General features: G+C 40.8%; 1 protein-coding gene across 1 annotated transcript; it reads left to right on the top strand.

The window, feature by feature from the left end:
- The first annotated feature begins 2165 nt into the window (after positions 1-2165).
- On the top strand, positions 2166-19955 carry LOC123963808 (actin filament-associated protein 1-like 1). The gene is made up of 19 exons (XM_046040859.1): positions 2166-2322; positions 8995-9123; positions 10139-10219; positions 10689-10774; positions 10853-10970; positions 11103-11192; positions 11351-11562; positions 12477-12656; positions 12776-12868; positions 14841-14943; positions 15871-16023; positions 16761-16975; positions 17140-17285; positions 17410-17491; positions 17696-17804; positions 17990-18157; positions 18246-18412; positions 18857-18982; positions 19082-19955. The coding sequence occupies exons 1-19, from the start codon at positions 2238-2240 to the stop codon at positions 19106-19108; spliced, it is 2370 nt and encodes a 789-aa protein (XP_045896815.1). The 5' UTR covers positions 2166-2237; the 3' UTR covers positions 19109-19955.
- Positions 19956-20183: the final 228 nt, after the last annotated feature.

Raw genomic sequence — 20183 nt, 5'->3', positions numbered from 1 at the left:
ATTACAAGTAAACCAGACTGATCATGTTTGCGTGTGTGTTTGTGTATGTGTGCGTGACCGATGGAGGATCCCTCTGAATATTGAGAAAAAACTATTCTGAAGTGAAGGAAGGAAATAGGAAGAGGTCAAAGAAGATGGAGAAAAGGAGGAAATAACAACTGAAGGAATGCGTGAAGAGATAAACAAAGATAGATGCGAAGGGAAAAGAAGTACTCACAAAAAAAGTTTAATCAAGAGTTGACGGATGTCACAACAGTAAAGCCTTAGCATGTTAACAATTTAAAATTTGTGTTTTGGATAAAACACGTGTGAGCGAAACTACACTGAAATGGATTTAATAGGAACAAAATGTGTTGGATAGCTTGTTGTAATTGAATGTAAAAGATGGATTAATGTTGCTCTTTACTGCAGGAACTGAAACGATGAGGTGTGTGTGTTTACAGCTTTTGATTTACTGGAGTAACATTATTTGCAAACCCACGTCTGAATAAATTATTCAAGCATCACTTTTATTATTTATTGTCCTCAATATTATTCATGAACCTTGAATGTACATGACGATGTTTGGGATGGTGAACAACCTTGCAGTTTTTTGTTCAGGGTTCAGCAGTTTCTTGATAGGATTCATGTTCTTCCAATGTTTAGAAATGTTGGACTTTTTAATTTAATTCTGAGCTATAATGTAATTTACAGCAATTAACTTGAAATTAATTAATGATTAATCTCATTATATTATTCACCTTTACACCAGCATGGAAAACTAAAGAATCTGAGAAGTTTTCTGAGGAATTTGGAGAATATCAAGTAGCCTAATGTAATGGTTCACTTGGCAGATAAATCAGCAATGCTATTGTACATGCATACCTGACAATATACAATAATAATATACTTTATGTACCACGTAGACCAACACTTCACAAACTTTTAGGCCCATTAAAGAGAGCAATGTCTATGTGACCCTTCCTCATTAATTGTGACAAGTTCAACCAAAAAATATCTTTTTTTGCTTTATTTTTAGAGGCATTAGGAGGCAAAATTATTTACTAATTATCTGGCAAATGGTAAAAATTGAAGAAATGTCTGAAAAAAGAAACATTTGAATAGCTTAAGTATGTTCTTTCTGGTTCCTCTACCTTTAATCATTGTGTGTGGGTCCTTTCCATCCATTTACTGTATAAAGTCTGGTGTACCATAATGTCAGTAGGCACCGACATTATGAGACCAACTGAGACCAAATAAGTTGATCATATCACTTGCTTTGTGTCTGTCAAATAATTGATTTTATAATAAATACTCCCGTTGGTTTATAAAGCACTGAACGGATTAGGACCAAAATACATTTCTGAATTTCTGCTATGTCATGACCTCTTAGGTCGTCTGGAACTGGTCTGCTTTCTGTCCCCAGAGTTACAATTAACATGAAGAAGCAGCAGTTTGTATGCACCACCTGGAACAAACTTCCAGAAAACTACTGAAACTCTTGGTTCTTTTAAATTAAGGCTGAAGACTTTTTACTTTACCGCTGACATTTATGAAATCAAATGGAAGTATTTTGATTAATATCTTAAACTGCACTGGCGACCTGTCCAGGGTGTTCCCCGCCTTTCGCCCGATGTCAGCTGGGATAGGCTCCAGCCCCCCGCGACCCTGTACGCAGGATAAGCGGTTGACGATGGATGGATCTTAAACTGCACATTAACTTTTATCTGGTTTTCATATTCTATTAAAAATTGTATTTAAATACCTTTTTTATTTCCCTGTGTTGCTTTTATGTTTTATGTTAAGCACTTTGAATTGCCTTGTTGTTGAAATTTGCAATAAACCTTGTGTTATATCTCATATCTTTTGTATAGCCTAAATCTGTAAAGTAAGTAGGCCTAGTTGTCCGATAGTTGTCATGGAGTAAAAAGTAGGCTACAATATTTCCTTCTGAATCTTGGAGTGTGAGTATAAAGTAGCATGAAATGGAAATACTCAAGTGACTCCAATGTATTCTACCAACGACAGTTACACAATGAAAACACTATCACTATTCGGGGGTGTTCATGTTTGTGTTATCGGCATCTCAGGCTAGCACTAGGACCCGGCGGAGCCCTGGATGATCAACCAGCGGCTGCCTAGTCACACTATAAACTGTAGCCGCCACTCTGACTCACTTGGCCGCACGGAGGCTGACAGAGCTCCGCTGTGTGACTGGAGAGCACGCCTCACGTTAGTCTACTAACCGTCGCTTTTCAATGAAACAAGGGATTATTGCTGGAAATACGCGGGGTGATCCAAACTTTAAAATATCAAACGACATGGAGTCCAGATTCCAAAGTGGTGAGTAACGGTCTCTCATTTAACTTAACTACAGTAAACGTGTAATAACTTTGAGAAGAAGACACCATAAATAGGAAGGCATGAATGTACCAAAAAACTAATTTTAAGCTCACATCTAAGGAGATAAATGAGAAATTGTCAAATAGGCTATAGCTTACAATTCAGAACTGAAGAAGTCTCTCGGATGAGAGGCGAAACATCTTAAAGTGATCTTCAGCCCAAGTCCAGCTGCCCTTGATTTTAACCTTCCATGGACAACTATGACATGGATGACTGAGAATCTTCACAGACACACACAAATATTATCAATCACCACACGTGTCCTCTAAACTCAGAAGAGATGCAGTTAGACATCGTAGACAACAGAGATAACCTAAAACCGTTTTATTTCATTTGACTTCTCATTACACGAATCTGAAGACAAAGAGCATCAGTCACTTTTTCTGACTAAAGAAAACAGGTGTTGCACCAAATTTTGTGACCCATCTATTATTGATGAATGATTCATTCATCAGGGAGGGTAAATAAAAATACTGGCATGCATGCTTTTCTCATCACTGTTGAAGCGTGACGATTTAAAAATCATAAACTTCACTCAGTTTAACTCAAAGATCAGAAAACAAATTTCAAGCACCTGGCGAAACGCTGGGAATGCTCTGTAGGCTACACAGAACAGGTTGGAGGGGTTATGTGACATCGCTCCTTACTGTGGATTGTTAATGGATGCCTTTGGCAAGTTTCGGGTCAACAGCCTTTACCCCCACCCATAAACCATTAACCGAGTGCGCCTCGCGCCTTGCTCTGGGAGATGGGAGAGTGATGTCATACACCTACATGCCGGCTGGTGCGCTGTGCGTGTGCATGGAGGAGGTGTCCTCACTCAGGTAGAGTGATGCAATCTGATACCAACAGAGAAGTGCCCCGTTGGAAGCAGCGCTGCTGGAAGTGAAGCTGCAGCAGCAGCAGCTGAATGGCTGCTCTGTTCCAAAGCCTTCAGGCTACAGTGCTGCAAACAGGAAGCTGCTGCATTACGTGACACCAGGTGATGAAGCAGTGGGCTAAACTGAACGAGGATAACAAGAGGCTATGTTAAGGGAAACAATGACCATTATGGAGAAAAATTATTCATAGGAAAAGCATCCATTCAACCACCCCCCATCATGTTGCCTACAGGTATTTAATTGGTCTAACAGGCCCTTTATTCAGGCATGGTATAAAATTACACAAAAATTATGTCAGTTCCCATAAATAGAAGGACACTCTGAGGTAAAAGAAATAGCTCATCCTAATTTTAGAAGCCAAACTCAGTCAAAACTAACGACACTGTTCAAAGCCTAAGCACAAATGCAGCTTCAGATCTATTTTAATTAACAGTAGTGGGTCAACTCTTATACAGCAATCATACTTATTATGTGATGATGATGATGATGATGATGATACATATTAGTTACATCAGACCCTGCAGTGTTTTTAACAGGCTTTTTTCACAGCAAAACATTTTGACTTGTCATAATAGGAGATGTTACTAATAACACTAATGATGTCCCAGTAAGACGTGACAATGAGCCTGCATGCACAATACCAGGACCCGGAAACCATCAATAATCAGCCATCATTAAATGTATTATTTACAGATGTGCTTTTCCTACAGTTTTCCATGAAAAAAGGCCAATGAAACACTTGGACTCCAGCAGTTTATACAGTAGGCTATAACCAAAGTGTTTTGTGGCCAAACAGTTGTGCAGCTGTGGACTCTTGAAGAAAATATTCTCACTGTGGAAAAAAACAGTAGTAATTATTATGGCGTTCTGGGCCAATATTGCAACTGGGAGAAATTTGTAGAAATTGAAGCTGTAAAACAGTTTTCGATAAGGCAGAGTACAGAGGCAACATTTTCATACAATCGTCTGTGTAATTTTGAATAATAATTATCCTCTCTTATACTATACCACAAAGGAAGATACAAAACGGTTTCCAATTTTATACAACAGTTTTGACAATACTATAGTATAGTAATAATTTATTGCATATGTACACCCACATACTGAAACACCAGTTCTCTGTCACTAGCCTTGACCTCGACCACGGCTCCCTTACATTTCCTTTTGCCTTTTCCTCCCCCTCACCCAGTGATCCTCCACTCACCCCCATCTTTCCATTCTCTTTCAGAGTCAGAAAGTCCAGACCACTTCTTGATTTAACTTTCAGTGGTATTTCAAAGAGCAGAGGAAAAACTTTGCCTCAGTAAACCGCTTTTCACTGTTTTGGTTTCTGACATACAGTTAAACTTTCTGCGACAAAGAAATCCAAAGAGGCAGGTCCATACATGTGTGTACAAGTGGAAACTAAGCTGATAAAGTTCTTCTACCAAACAGGAGAAAAGACTTGATCATGTTTTTACTGATGTTTTTACAGAGCCGGAAAGAGCCAAGCTAGCTGTTTCCCTGTTTCAAGTCTTAAATGCTAAACAAAGTTAGCTTCTGGCTCCAGCGTCATATTTACCGTACAGGCATGAGAGTGGTATCTTTTCATCTAACTCTTGACAGGAAATCAAATAACCGTATTTCCCAAATTTTGAACTAGTCCTTTAAATGTCCAAATGCTGTATAGAGCTACAGAGTTGTTTATTTGTAGGCCTGCCGGTTTCCATGACATTGAGCCACTTGATTTCAAATTTAAAAGTTTGATATTTTGGGAAATATGCACATTCACTTTCTTGCAGAGAGTTAAAGATTGAAACCACTCTCATGTCTGCATACTAAAATTGAAGCTACCGCCAGCAGCCAGTTTGCTCATCTTAGCACAGAGACTGGAAATGGGAAAACAGCTAGCCTGACTCTGTAATTAAACTATTTGTCATTTTAACAGTTTTTTGGTATGGATTAATCAAACAAGAGACAATGTATTTACTAGAGGGGGATTTTGGTACTTTTTGGACAGAGCCAGGTTAGCTGTTCCCCCATTTTCCCATTGTCTTTGTGCTTAGCTAAGTTAGCCAGCTACTGGCTGTAGTTACATATTTAGCTTACAGACATGAGAGTGGTATCGATGGTATCGATCATCTAACTCTTCCCAAAATGTCAAACTTATCCTTGAACTAGAAGAAAGGGGACAAAATATTCTTTGATGCACAAATTGATCAATGCATGTGGCTTTCCCATGGTCACTGTAGTGTCTGAATGTCTCCTTACCTGGGGCCTATAATACGAAACAAGTTCAACATACCCAGGATATATTTTAAGCATCACTAACCTTAACAATCATGATCAGGCTAAGCGTTCACATGATGCTGGATAACAACTCGGTAAGCAGCCCCAAATCCAGCTCAGTAGTATAGACCCATAGCACAACGGTCTGGGTTTTAAATTAAAATATAGTAAAAGGACCATAAGGACTTTGGCCACAGTCATGCTCCTTTGTTTCCTGTGTCTTCTCACTTTTTATTATCTGAGGAAAGTGATAAGATACTAAAAGAATGTGAAAAATAGAATTCCATGACTGTTTTCCCCCAGATGTTTCTTTTTAAAGATCTTGCCAGCTTGGTGTCTGACTGAACACTACCCCCCTTGCTAACGAGCAGTGACACATCTACTGTTGTCATGAAAATATAAATTATGGGATGTTCAATCTCTGAAGTAGACTTTTGTCTCAGAGGGAGCTGCTGGGGCCGCCAAGACTTGAACTCTGACCTCCGTCTGAAGAGGATGGGTGTCTGGAGGAAGGACGGAGGGAGGCTGACGGGGGAAAGGAGTTAAAAGGACAAGGATCAGAGAGGGAGGAGGGACAGAGAGAAAGAAATGAGTGGACGGGAGAATGTGGGATCTGGAGGGACCTCGGTGTCTGGGAGTGTGGGGGAGGCAGGAAGAGGACGCCTGCTGTAGTGCGAAATAACAGCTTCATTTGGAGGCGTAAAATTCTCGAAAAAGGCATAAAAAGTGAATGTTTGTGTCACATAAGTATATCTTGAATGTTCCTATTACAGATAATCATGTGCCTCAGGCAACATAATTAAAGTAAACAACAAGCAAGTCAATTTATATATCTCTCCCTAGTCCAGAAGTGTAGGGAAAGAAAAGAAAAAGAAAGGATGGTTAAGATGGGAGAGGCATGTCTGGGAGGAGGTTAGGTTGGATTGGTGTGATTAATGGGTTAGTCCTGTAATGGATGGGATTAAAAGCCTCAGGTTAGGGCGAGAAACGTATCTTTTCTCTGTCACCCTGCCACCCATAAGCATTATGTGGTGAGATAAACAGCAGCAGTGAGTTGTTTTGTTCTGAGCTGCAACCAAACACGGCAAATCAGTTCAAATTAGAGTTGCATGGCTCAGGTCTCATGACTGACCTTTTTCAGTGGAAACACACAAACATTTATGTAAAAGCACACACACAAACACAATTTCGAAAGTACTCTCGTTCTGTACGATGGTGTCTCTGTTTTAAGAGACAAATTAATAGCGTGTGTGTGTCCCTGTCAGTTAAGTTTGTGTCCATCGTCGAAAATATTTAAAAAGGAAATCTGTGGCGTGTGTGCACATGTGTGTGCGTGCATGTGTGGAATGGGGGTGGGTTACAAAGATCCCTCTGTGGGTGAGACTGACCACAAGCCTCCAGAACAGCTGATTCTCAGCCTCTGAACCCTCCGGTCCCTCCAGAGAGGGAGAGTGAGAGAGAGAAGGGGAGAGAGCGAGAGAGATGTACACAGACTTGGATAAGAGAGAGAGAGAGCAAATGAGCAAATGAATGGATGGACTGTATAAAATTAGACCAAAGGCCCAGTCTGAAACTCCATCAGCCCACTTGTTTACACTGAGAGTGATCACATTGAATCTTGTGGGTGTTTTTTTTGCCTTAGAAAAGTGAAGTACAATAGATGTTTCATTTGAATACGATCAGCCAAGAAACTTCTTAACTTAATCTTCAGTAGATGGTGGAAAACAAATCTGGAAGCAAACGTGATCCGAGGTGGAAGGAGAGTTAAGGATGACAGAGGATGTTGGGACAGAATGAGAAAACAGCAGGATGGAGACAAATGGAAAAAAGAGAGGGGAAAGTGGGAGGACGGGCGGGAGCGAGAGGAGGTGAGGCTCGCAGTAGGATGGAGGAGAGAGTCAAGATCAGGAAGGAGTGGAGAGACGCTTCTGTCGACAGCTAAGACAGGAAACCACAGCTGCTGGCCGACAAATACTACACACACACGCAGCTGTTGGAGATATATCCTTTAACCTCGAATGTCCATGGATCGAGCCGATGCAGCTGTGTTGCACCACGCCCCTCTTAGACTATGTGTGCTAGTTCCTGTTTTGTTTTTTGTTGGAGTTTCTGACATTGTATTGTTTGCTCTGGTCTTGCGGAGCATTGTGGTTGTCTAATTTTGGCCCTTGTGGAGACAATAGAGTATTGTCAGACAGGGGGCCGGCGGAAGAGACTATGGGAGAGTGAGGGCCTTTCTCTCACTGTCCCCTCTGTGTGTGAAAAAACAAGGGACTGATCTTATTTTAACTTAACCCATGTACCTGTTCTCTCACAAGATTTGCAGCTTTTTCATCTATTAATCATGTTCTAGCATCTATATTTACCTGCTACTTGAAACTTTATAAAGATTTATAAAGGAGGTAGATTGCTTTCTTAGTGGACAGCACAGTGACTCAAAAAACCCCACAGTTTTATTTCCCAAGTCCAAGTCCCAACATCCCTACTGAAGTTTCCTTGAGCTTTTGTGCGAAATGACATTGTACATTTTAGAACATTAATACCAAAAATGATAATATAAAATATCTCCCCAAAATTATTTTTCTTGGCAGAGTGGAAAAAACCGCATGGGAGGCAATGTGGGACAATGAAACTTTCCACTGAAACGAGATTATTTTAGGGTTAGCAGCTTAAACTCAGAAATAATGCTTCTTCAGATCAATAGTGGCCAACATCCAGTATTTAATTAAAGGTCAGCCGATTACACTACTACAGACCCAAACTGATATCATGTTAAACGTCCGCCTCTCAGACATTTCTTATGAATGAATGATCAGCTGAATCAACTTACTCAGTGCTAAAGGCAGTTTGGTAACCATACCCGAATCTACCTCGAGTGGAATTACACATTTTCTTCTTTACTTTGGCTCTGTTTCCTTTAGGGAAGGAAGCTTTCTGCCCCCTCCTCCTCACCTCCTTTTCTCTCTGACTCTCTTTCCCCCGCTACCTCCTCTCTTTGTCGGCAGGATGTGTGAGAGTGCGGCAGAGCTTTTGGAACAAGGTCAAGGTCAACAAAACACACATGCACACACACATAGACACGCAGGATGTCAGCACTGAACATGACAATAATTTTTTTTTTCAAAGAAAGCTTGAAATGTCCAAACCGAATAAAGGACTTGATCTGTGGGGTGCTGGAAGAATGGGAACAGACCGAAAACTCAGGCGAACCTAATGAATAGCGCGATGTGTTGGTGGATGTTAAATATCTCCTCCCTGTCAGCTGTTGCAACAGGGAGTCCCCTTGTGAATTGCCAGTTTTGCCTGTATGGCCTTGCATGTATGTGTTGAATTGATATTTGATGCACAAGCATTTTGCCCACGTTAGGAGTCTGCAGCGTGGGTTTTTTCCGTTATGACAGGATGGTGATTGACAGCAAACCCAAATGATATGTTCTTATGGGTTTTTTTCTGTGGTTTTCAGTGGTCATGGAGCGACTTGTGAATGAGCTAGGCTCTCTGCTGAAGATGCTGGACCACGAGAAGGTCAGTCCTGCCACTGCTGACAAGATGGCCTCCGTACGCAACATCCTGGACTCGCTGCAACTGTCAGGTATAGAATTAGGGGGCAGTGTACATAACCTCTCTGGTCTATACTTCTTACCTTGTTTATATCTTAGGTGTAGTGATGTGACAAACCCCTTTAAAATTTATGAACTGACTGCAAACACAGTAGTAATATTTATATATATTATAATAGTATATTTATTTTATTTTTGATGCATAGTACCAATATAATTGCTACACTCCTAATGACTTTTTTGTCTAATGGAATAATGCATGCTTGTGGTTTTTCAGCTGCATCCTGCCTCACATTAATTCAGTTCAACACAGCAGTTCAACCGAAGCATTTTGGAGTTAAGCAATTTGTTCAAGGTCACTACAACATTGTTTATTTAGACAGGGACATTTCTTTCTTACCTGCCTTTATGCAACGGGGCAACCATCCTGTTATGAGCCAACACCACATGCGATACAGTACAGTAATTGTAGTTAGAAGAAATATGCAACACAATGCAGCCTCCATGAGATCAAATCTTATGGAGCTCCTACACAATTGTAGATCCTTGTTTATCTGAGAATACAGGCTGTCGGAGAGGATAAAAGGATTGAGGTAAGAAGATAATGACATGTAAAGTTTAAAGAGGATGATGAGAGGAGGTCAAACAAAGGGGAAAAGCAAAACACAGATAGTATCACGTCCTCACAATTGTTTGAATGGACCCTGGCTGCCATGCCTATACTTAGTCCTCAGGGCTTTTTTTTTTTATAGCCAAATACTTTGGGGATTTATTTCTCACAGTGATTCTAAAACACTTCCAGATAGTCTGGGAGGTTTGACAAACTCTAAGACGTCATTTATCACCGATCTGCACTCCCTTGCTGTCTAACTTATGTCTCCACACCATTTATTTGTCTAAAATCTGTATTGATACTCACTGAGCACTCACTTGCCTATTTGCCTGTGTCTCTGTACACTCTGGTAATTCTGACTGTCCTGACATAGACCACAATCCCAACCCTAAACTTTGATCCTATTTCTAACCCCTAATTTATCTTTTCCACAGTCAATGGGTCAGACGTCTACATGAACAGCTGTCTCTATGGCAATGGCACCAGCTTTGTAGAGTCTCTGTTTGAGGATTTTGGTGAGTACATATATAAAAGGTATTATACAGCTGTATTGTACCAATATAATAATAATGTTGATTTATATAGCGCCTTTCACAAACCCAAGGACACTTAACAAATGAGGCCGGGGGGGGGGGGGCAAGAGGTGTGAGGCCAGGGGAGATTAAAGCCCATAGGCCTCAGTGAAGAGGTGTGTTTTAAGCTAGTTTTGGAAGGTTATTAGAGAGGAGGCAGAGCGGATGGCAAGAGGAAGCTTGTTCCAGAGTGATGGTGCACTGACACAGAAGGCTCTGTCACCAAATGTCCGGAGCCTGGAATTAGGGACAGTGAGCAGGTCCTTGTCAGAGCACCGCAGGGACCGTGACTGAGTGTAGGGGATGGAGTAGATCTGTGAGGTACTGAGGTGCAAGTCCATGGAGAGATTTGAATATATTATATTTATATTTATATTTATTATATAACATTAATCCTCTGTTGCTCCACCAGACTGTGATTTGCACATGCTCAGTACATCTCCAATGGAGCAGAAAGAGCACAAAGAGGAAGAGGAGAAGAGTCATCCTCATAAATCTGTAAGTCGTCTGCAGTATCTACCTGTCAGTCTGTTTCTTATCCTCATAGCTAATATTTTGGTTTTACTTTCACCTCAGACACCGACTGACACGCCCCCTCCTCTGCCAACTACCCCGCTTCCTGATGACTACTATGAAGAGGCTGTTCCTCTAGATCCTGGATCCACCCCTCAGTACTTTACCACCAATATTAACAGTTCTGTACACACTCAAACTCAAAAACGCAGATTTGCACACTCATAAATAATTTTGACCAACTAGAGAATTTGAATTTCCTTTCTCGTGTGTCTTTTTATCTCATCTCGACTCTTCTGCTCCGCTCCTGTAGCTTCCAGGAACTCTGTGGAGGACGCCTACTATGAAGATGCAGACAATAACTACCCCACCACCAGGATTAATGGTCCTCCCAAAAACTCCTGTGAGTTTGCCCTCTCATGCACTCAAGCTAGCAATTCAAATTTACAAATGTAAACAGACAGACAACTGTGTGCTCAAACCGTGAAGTACACAGAATGCATGAATGATCAGCACTAGGAATTGTTTTGATTAATCAGTTATGTTATTTTTGGTGCTTAGACAATGACTCCGATGCTCTGAGCAGCTCCTATGAGTCTTACGAAGAAGAGGAAGAAGAGGCCAAGGGACAGGACCGGCCTCAGAGATGGACTGCTGAGGAGAACCCAGAAGGACCAGTTAGAGACTGCCGCATCTGTGCCTTCCTGCTGCGAAAGAAACGCTTTGGCCAATGGACTAAACAGCTAATTGTTGTCCGAGACAATAAACTGCAGGTAAATAGAGCTGCTTATGGGTGTAAATTTAAAGGACCTAATGTATATGTGGTGTTATATAGGAATTCATCTTTGTATGCACACTCTGCAACAGGTGCTGGACAAAACAGTGCACCAATGTTTTTTTATTTACTGTGCCTGTAGAACATTTAAATCAGTCTTTGTCAGGCACAAACAAACAACACTAAAAACATTAGATTATATAGATATATAAAAATATACATATATATATTATGCAACATATGACCGAACAGTGTGTTTCACATTGGCTGTAACCCCAGGCTACCATATGTGTGCCATCAGAAAACAATGATGTGATCATCTATCACAGGTGTCAACAACTGGAACACAAAACACAATATGATAAATAGTCAGACAAAACCCCCAACGGATAAACAAAAGAAACATTTTTTAATAAATAAATTCATAAAATTAACACAACAATAATAATAATAAGAAAATTTAAATGGGAAATTTTGTCACTTATTGTAGATTATTTTGATATACAGTATCTTATTGATCGAAATATTAGACAGCAACAGTAAATATTAAAGAACATTTAGGTGAATCAGACCTCAGAGTTAGATTTAAGAGTTCTATAGCATGATAAATTATCGGTGATCATCCTATAGAATTATACAATGTCCCATCTCATTCTTTTTCAAATGCATTGTAAGCTTTAGTTACAGAACTACGCTTACAGAGGACATACAAGACAAGGTACAATTGTTACAACTGCTCCCTCGAAGGTATGCTAGTAGCTATAATTGTATACCTTACATTTTGTTTCTGGTAAAAAAATGGTTTTCTGCTGGAATGATAAAACAACGTACATTTCAGTACCAAAATTAAATGCCATCAAATAGCTTCAAATAATACTTCAAAGTCTGTCTCTATATATCTCTCTTTTACAGTGCTTTAAGAGCATCAAAGAGAGCACTCCCCACACAGAGCTCCCACTGAATCTGTGCAACGTCATCTATGTCCCAAAGGAAGGCCGGAAAAAGAGACATGAGTTGCGCTTCTCGTTGCCTGGAGGCGAAGCTCTAGTCCTGGCTGTTCAGAGTAAAGAGCAGGCCCAGCGATGGCTAAAGGTACTTTTATTCACTATATCAGAGGGCTGGTGCTGAGACAGACGAGTGGGGGAAGACACAGGGGAACACAGGGAACACAGGGTTATGTGGAAGTAAAGGTTTTATTGTTCTGGTACCAGGTGGTGCAAGATGTTGGCAGCCAAAGTAGCAACACTGAAGGACTGGATGGATCTACTTCTCCCATTATACAGAGGAAGTTGGAGATTGACAAGGTGTGTATATATGTGTGTGTGCATGTTTCTTTCAGTGTCAGCGTGTTTATCTACAGTATTTTCTGTATGTCATAAGATTTATAATTAAGGGTACGAGCCCAAATCCGCTTCTCCACTTCTACCTCTAGGGGGCGCTCTAAGCAAGGTCAACTTGTTTGGGCTTGGAATTCCCGCTCAAGAATGTGGATAGTAAAAAACCTTATATCCATATATTGGTGCAACTCGCCCCTTGGTGGCGCTATTTAATTCGAAAAAATTGTTCCTCTATAACCAAGTCACATTGGCATGAAACCAGAGCCTAATTGTTCAGCATGGTCCCCTTACTACAGGCACCAAAGTTCACCCAAATATGCCAAAATATGATATAATTAAAGTCGCGAAAATAAATCCCATTGACATACATGCATTTTATATCTCCATAACCACAAGTCCGATGGATACCAAATTTGGGCCTATTGTTGGGCCTATTTTTCAGGTGGGGCCTATTGTTAAAGTTGGGCCTATTTTAAAATTTGGTGCAATTTGGCCTAAAGGTGCCGCTATAATGGAAGCTCAAATACCCCATTCATTTCAATGGGATTTTGAACCAAAGGATATTTATCCTCATAACTCAAACGTGTTTGGGGGATTCTGCTGATTCGGATGGTACAAGACATGCCTCTGTGCGATGACGTTTTCATTTCACTGAATTGCAAAAACTGAAAAACCTATTTTAATTAACTCCTCCGAAGCCCCAAGTCCGATCAGCACAAAGCTTGGCACAGACCATCTCTGGACCAAGATGAATAAAGTTTGTAGAGGGAATTTTGATCCGACAAAAAATGTCCCAATTACAAGCTAAGAAATTTTTGCTAAAACACTAAAAACAGGAATTATAACATCTCTCAGGCTTGGAAAGGCCGATCAACACAAAACTTGAGGACCTTATGTGGCATGCCCCCCTGAGGGCCTGTGCAAAATTTGGTACAGTTAGCCCCTAGTTGGCGCTATTCAAAAAAACTGGGGCCCTGATCACACCTGAAAATATTGGTGCAATTCGGCCTAAAGGTGCCTATCCGACAAAAAATGTTCCAGTTACAAGCTAACAAATGTTTACGCAAACGCTAAAAACAGGATGTCATCTCAGATCTTACGTTTGCAATGGCCGATCTACACCAAACTCGGGGACCTTATCTGTCACGCCCTCCCAAGGGGCTGTGTTAAATTGGCCTCTAGGTGGCGCTATTAACTGGAAATTAAATAACACTCCCATAGACATACATTCACTTAAGATCTCCGTAACCATAAGCCCCTTTCATTTATAACTCTGGTCATTTATTCTCCACTGGCCCCTGAGCCACGGCAGGGCCCGTGGACAATAAATCGTGGTGGGCCCGGATTGACTCGCGTGCCCTCCGCGGAGCGAGGGGGGCTGCTTGCAGTTCTAGTTATTTCTTGATTTTGCTGTCCAAATGAAGTCTCCCTGTGCCAGTTTAATCATTGGCTCTCACTATGTCTGGGTTTTACTTTACTGTAGTATCTATTTCTTCATTGAATTTTGAATCTATACTCTAGGTTTTACATTTCAGTGTCTCTCGCTGACATCACCTCTTTCAGCCTGCACATGACACAACTTTTCCTTTGGTTTCTAGTGAAAAGCAGTGAGTGAGGTGACATTATTGCGGTTGCTGAGCTGGCAAGTTTTCAAAGAGCTTCATACCCTCAAAAAAAGGTTTTGGCACACAGCTGCCAAAGACTCAAATGCATGATGACATGGCAGTTACGCCCCAGAATAGTTTTACAAGTACATAAAGTCAATAAACCATATGTCAAGAAAACTTATGTCATTTTAGTTGACATGGCTTTGCTCAGTTAAAGGACAGAAGGATTTGTTAAATAAGATATATATATATATATATATATAGATAGATAGATAGATAGATAGATAGATAGATAGATAGATACATACAGGTTTCTACTTCTTCTTTGCCAGGTGCTGCAGTGTGACCGGCAGGCATCAGACTCAGACAGCGGGCCAACAGCAGACAGCCAGTCCACTGCACAGGGACTAGGACGGGACACCACTGACTCATTGAGTAGGTTTACCTTCATAAGCTGGCAATTAAGTGTATTTTACAATTGCAAACACTAATTAGTTTAATTGTGATACATATTTAAAGGTTTGTCCATGGTATCTCTAGAGTTAGCATAGAGGAGGATAAGATTGAAATGAATAAATTAGACCTCAGCCACGTTCTTGTAATGTGGAAATGTAAACAAAGTTTTTTACCAAGTGGAACCCAAACACACACCTCCTACTATGCCACTGCTCTGCTACCTACCCACACAAGCTAACTGTTAAGTCCATTAAATGATGGACAGGGTTAGCTAGCTCTTCAAATCACATTTGGCAGGAAACATTTATTTAACCACTATAGTTTGTGGTTCTGTTGAATTGCATCACTGAAAGATGATAGGTGATAGTTTTTCTTCACTTCATTTATATGAATGAAGAAAGATGAAATAATGCAAAACAATGTTAAAGTTATATCATTATTATTTTGCAAAACTGCTGACATCAGTATTAGTGGCCCAGACCCTAAAAATTTTACTGACAGAGTGGCTCTGAACCTAAAGACACAAGAGAGAGGGAGAAACAGGAAGTGAGGCGTGCACAGATATGACATCCTTCCTGTCCTTTTCCTGCAATTGTCTCCCACTGACATCATAGGAAGTAGGGTGCAGCACCTGGTACATGCAGTATGAACACGCAAACACACACGCAGTATGAACACGCAAACACAAAAAGTACAATGAGTCCTGACTTGGTAGAGGTTGAGTTTTTACAAGAACGTAATTAAGTTATTGGCGTGAACACGACAAGATACTAAAGTGATGAGGCAGCATTATCTCTTTTTATTGGTTGTCCGTCAAGTAAGATCCCACTCCCAGATCCTATAAATCAAGTGCTTCTCGACTCTACGACTACATTGTCAATCTGATCAGGGTATGTTTGATTTCAGACAGGGGGAAGCGTGGCGCGTTCTCAGAGCTGACGGGGTCAATGAGCCGAGCCGCAGGAAAGAAAATCAATCGGATCATAACTTTCTCCAAACGGAAACCTCCTTTACCCGGAGAGCCTCCTTCTTCTGGTCACCTTGACAACCCACTCTGTGGTGAGGACACAAACTGAAGCTATTTGGTTGATTGACTGGCTGGTTGGTTGTTTTGTGCTTTTTCAAATGACTGATTGATTATTAGACAATTTGCCAAAGTATTTGCAGTTTTATATTTATGTTTAAAAAGAAACAAGGTGTGAAACATGTTTTGGTGCCTATGATATACAATTTAATACAGTGAGAAAAGCCACTGTAGCCAAACACTTTTAACCATTGTGCTGTAAAATTATTGCATAATCCATATATCCATAATTGTATACTGTTGAATTGGTCAAATATATATGAGAAACGGGAGCTCTCTTTCACAAGCGTCCCAAGTTTACATCATGAAAGTATATATAAGTATATATGTATAAATGTTTTTGTTGCCAAAGAGTCAGACAGTTTGTTAACACTTCTACCATACTGGAACATCTAAGCTAACACGTTATACAGCATATGTGTTTTCAAACTCTTACTATATTTCAAATTCTAGTTGAGATCCCAAAGTTTCCAAATGCTCGGTGTTCGGGATTTGATTATTATCACTTGGTCTGACAATAATTGAAGTACATTTTCAGGTGCCAGCAGATATATTTGTTGTACAGTCTATTTAAAGTGAATACATAGACTGAAAAGTTTAACCGACATTCCTGACCCAGTGACTTGAATGTAATCTAACTCCAGACACTAAACATGTCTGCTGTCTTTTTATCTTTCCATCATTTTCACATTCCTTCCCTTTCCCTCCGCAGGCTACCTCAGTGTGTGTCTGAGCGGCTCCTGGAAGGAGCGTTGGTGCGTGGTGCGAGATGGAAGCTTGTACCTGCAGAAGGACCCTGGAGACCAGCGGCCACCGGTCATTGTGGTGCCGCTCAAAGGTGCAGAGGTGGTGCCAGGTGGCCTTGGCCCCAAACATCCCTTCTCCTTCTGCATCCTGCAGGCAGGCAACGAACTAGCATCGTTAGAGGTACTTTATTGTGGTATCAAAAGAAGATATAGATTGGTTTGCTTTTCATGACTCTTTTTATATCACTGTGGACGGAGATGAGACATAGATTTAACATGTGCACAGGGACGACACACCTACATTTTTCTGGAAACCAAATAGCTTTGTTTGTGCGTGTCCATCAGACCAGCTGCTCAGAGGATCTCGGCCGCTGGTTGGGTGTGTTGTTTGCAGAGACCGGCAGCGCCGCTCTCCCTGAAGAGCTGCACTACGACTACATCGACGTGGATACACTCACTGACATACGGCACGCTGCCAGAAACTCCTTCCTGTGAGTCACTTCCTACAGTATATGTGTGTGTTTCTACATGTAGTTATTTAGAGTTTTCTGTCTCATATTGTGCCTTTTATCCTGAAATGCATCTGTCTGTGCCTCTCTGTTTTTTTTCTGTCAGATGGGCCACTACCACTGCTGCTTCCTCCAGCAGTGCCTCAACAGACTCCCGCACATATGATGAGGTCTATGAAAGTGTTGCGGTGAGGAAGCATCATGTGAACTATTATTTTGCTATTGCACATTTGAATTTGTGGATAGACTATGTTCAGGATTACACATCTCTTAATCTCTCCTTATGTTTTTTTTATGCTACAGTTTGAGTTAAAAATATATATAGATCCATAAAAACAAAACGGGCTCTAGAAATTTTGTACATTTTGAAAATGTACTTAATTCACCTGCAGGAGGAGGATGTTGACAGCAGAACCGGACAGGTGAGACGTCATGCCTCCTTCTCCAGCAGGGATTCTGAAAAAACTGAACAACAGGCCGTCATAAAGAGACATGCATCCAGTGAGTCTCCTTCCATTTTGTAATTGATTAGACAGGCTAAATTATATCATAGAAAATGTGGTGGAAAATTGCTAGACATGTTACATCTGGCTTCTCCTGATCAGGATTGTAGTAAAAACTAAAAGTAAACAAACATCTGCACCAGTATTGCTCTCTTTGTTAATATCTGCCATGTATTCTGTCAGATGTAAATCAGTATGCAAGGTATGGGAAGACGCGTGCAGAGGAGGACGCCAGGCGGTACCTGACACAGAAAGAGGAGCTGGAGAAGCAAAAGGAAGAGCTCAGAAATGCACTGATTTCCCTCCGCAGGGAGAAGAAGGAGGTGAAGGAGGAGATGAAGAGCGTTACAGGTCAGTGAGAAATCACACACGCAGCACTGTTTAGACTTCAGCTTTGTAGCAGTACTAACTATGTGTGTGTATGTGTGTGTCCATGAAGGTCATGGTGTGGAACAGCGGTTAGCCAAGCTGGAGACACTGTGTAAACAGAAAGAGGAGGAGAGGGTGGAACTGGAGCTCAGACTAACGGAGGTCAAAGAAAACCTACAGAAATCATTGGCTAGTGGAGCACTGGGTCCGCCCACTGACACCAAGATCAGCGTCAAGGTAGGCCACTAACTGCAGAGACACTCTCCTGTATAATTCATAAAACTATAAACTGTGAACCACTAAGAGAAATCCACGAGTTTAAGAAACCTATTCTGTCATTTGTGCAGCTCCGGGCCCTTAGACAAACAATTACTGGACATCTTAATAAATGTATGAATTTATCTTACTGTTCTTGGTAGATGTCAGATTCTGAAAATACTATTATGTGGCAAACCTGTGTCCCATCACAAGCCTAAAAACAACAAGTTGTGGATTTATAGAGTTACATGCTGGACTGTTTCTTGCCCGCAGACAGTGACCTCCTGGAGTCTCCTCTGGTTGCCTGTCCTGCAGAATGTCTCTGTTCGTGGCTAAGAAATTGTTGAAGAAAGCATAAACTTAAACTATTCTTTTAAATGAGTGAAATCTGACATTTTTGTATGTTGGTCTGTGTGTTTATAGGCACAGGGCAGTAAGGTTGAAAAGGTTTACAATGAGACTGTGCCGGTCAACTCAGCATCTGAGCTTCGTAAACGCCCTCCGTCTCTTTACTCCTCCTCCAAGGGGAACGTCATGCAGAAGGCAAAGGTGTGTGCAAGACTGCTGCTTTTGTGTGTGTGTGTGTGTGTGTGTGTGTGACAAAGACAGAAATGTTTTACTCACTCTGTGCTGTCTCACGGTTTCCAGGAGTGGGAGTCAAAGAAGGCGACCTAGACTGAACATAAACAGGTCGACAGATGGATCCATGGAGAGAGAAAAAACTGAACTGTGACAGGAATAAGTGTGTAAAAGATTGAACCAGATGAAGAGCAAGATAACTGACACTGAGAAGATGAATAAGAAGAAGAGGGGTAGGAGAAAGGGGATGAGACTCTGATACAATCTTCCCTCCTCTTACCTATAAAGAAAAAGAGGAATGTTTGCAAGTCCAGTCAGCATGGTGCTGTCTCAACTACAGTTAATATGGCTGATGTACCAGTACAGTAGTAATGTGGATTACTATGAACATGAAATATATGTATGTGTGGGTTTGCATGTGTGTTTACATTTGCACAGGGCTGCAGAAATGTAAAATGTGATTATTTCATGGAAATGCATAGCAAAGGGAGCGTGTGGTTCATCAACACTGTGAGTTCAGAGTTTCAGGCAACACTTCCTACCTACACCCACTGGTTTTATTCCTTTTTAACAGGATACTTTTCAATGTAAAATGAAAAACTAAAGTAAAGAAATTATTCTTGTTGCATTAAGTTATCTTTATTAGTGAGAGAAGTATTCCACATCTTGTGAGGTGTATTTAAACCATTAGGAAAGCATATTGAGTATGACACTGTTCCTAAAACCAATGAGTAAATGTTTATTATTGCAATGTGAAACTATTGGTTTTTAACCATTATATGTGTATTGTTTTCATATTTGCCTTTTGCACTTTATCTTCTTGTATTTGTCTTAGCACCCCACAATCATCTGAGGATAAATGCCGGTGTCTGCTTTCCCTGTTCACCACAGAGATATGAACAAACACACACGTGTTGGAGTTAAATATTACTTTATCAGGAAACTTTGTGTACTGGACTGTTTTTTTGTGTTGTTGTTGTTGTTGTTCTTTAAATGTTTACATTTCTTAAATTCCCTACACTGGAGCATTTTTGTCTCTGTCTAGAAGTACCAGGAGAAGTTAAATGTAAGAAACTTACAGCAGAATCACCACTCTGCCATCTAGTGGCGAAATTAAATTATAGCACTTCTTTGAACATTGTGGAGTTGGTTAGGATACAACATGCTTGAC

Source organism: Micropterus dolomieu, linkage group LG23, assembly GCF_021292245.1.
Source record: "Micropterus dolomieu isolate WLL.071019.BEF.003 ecotype Adirondacks linkage group LG23, ASM2129224v1, whole genome shotgun sequence".
Lineage (NCBI taxonomy): Eukaryota > Metazoa > Chordata > Actinopteri > Centrarchiformes > Centrarchidae > Micropterus > Micropterus dolomieu.
This window is presented reverse-complemented; position numbering and strand designations above follow the sequence as displayed.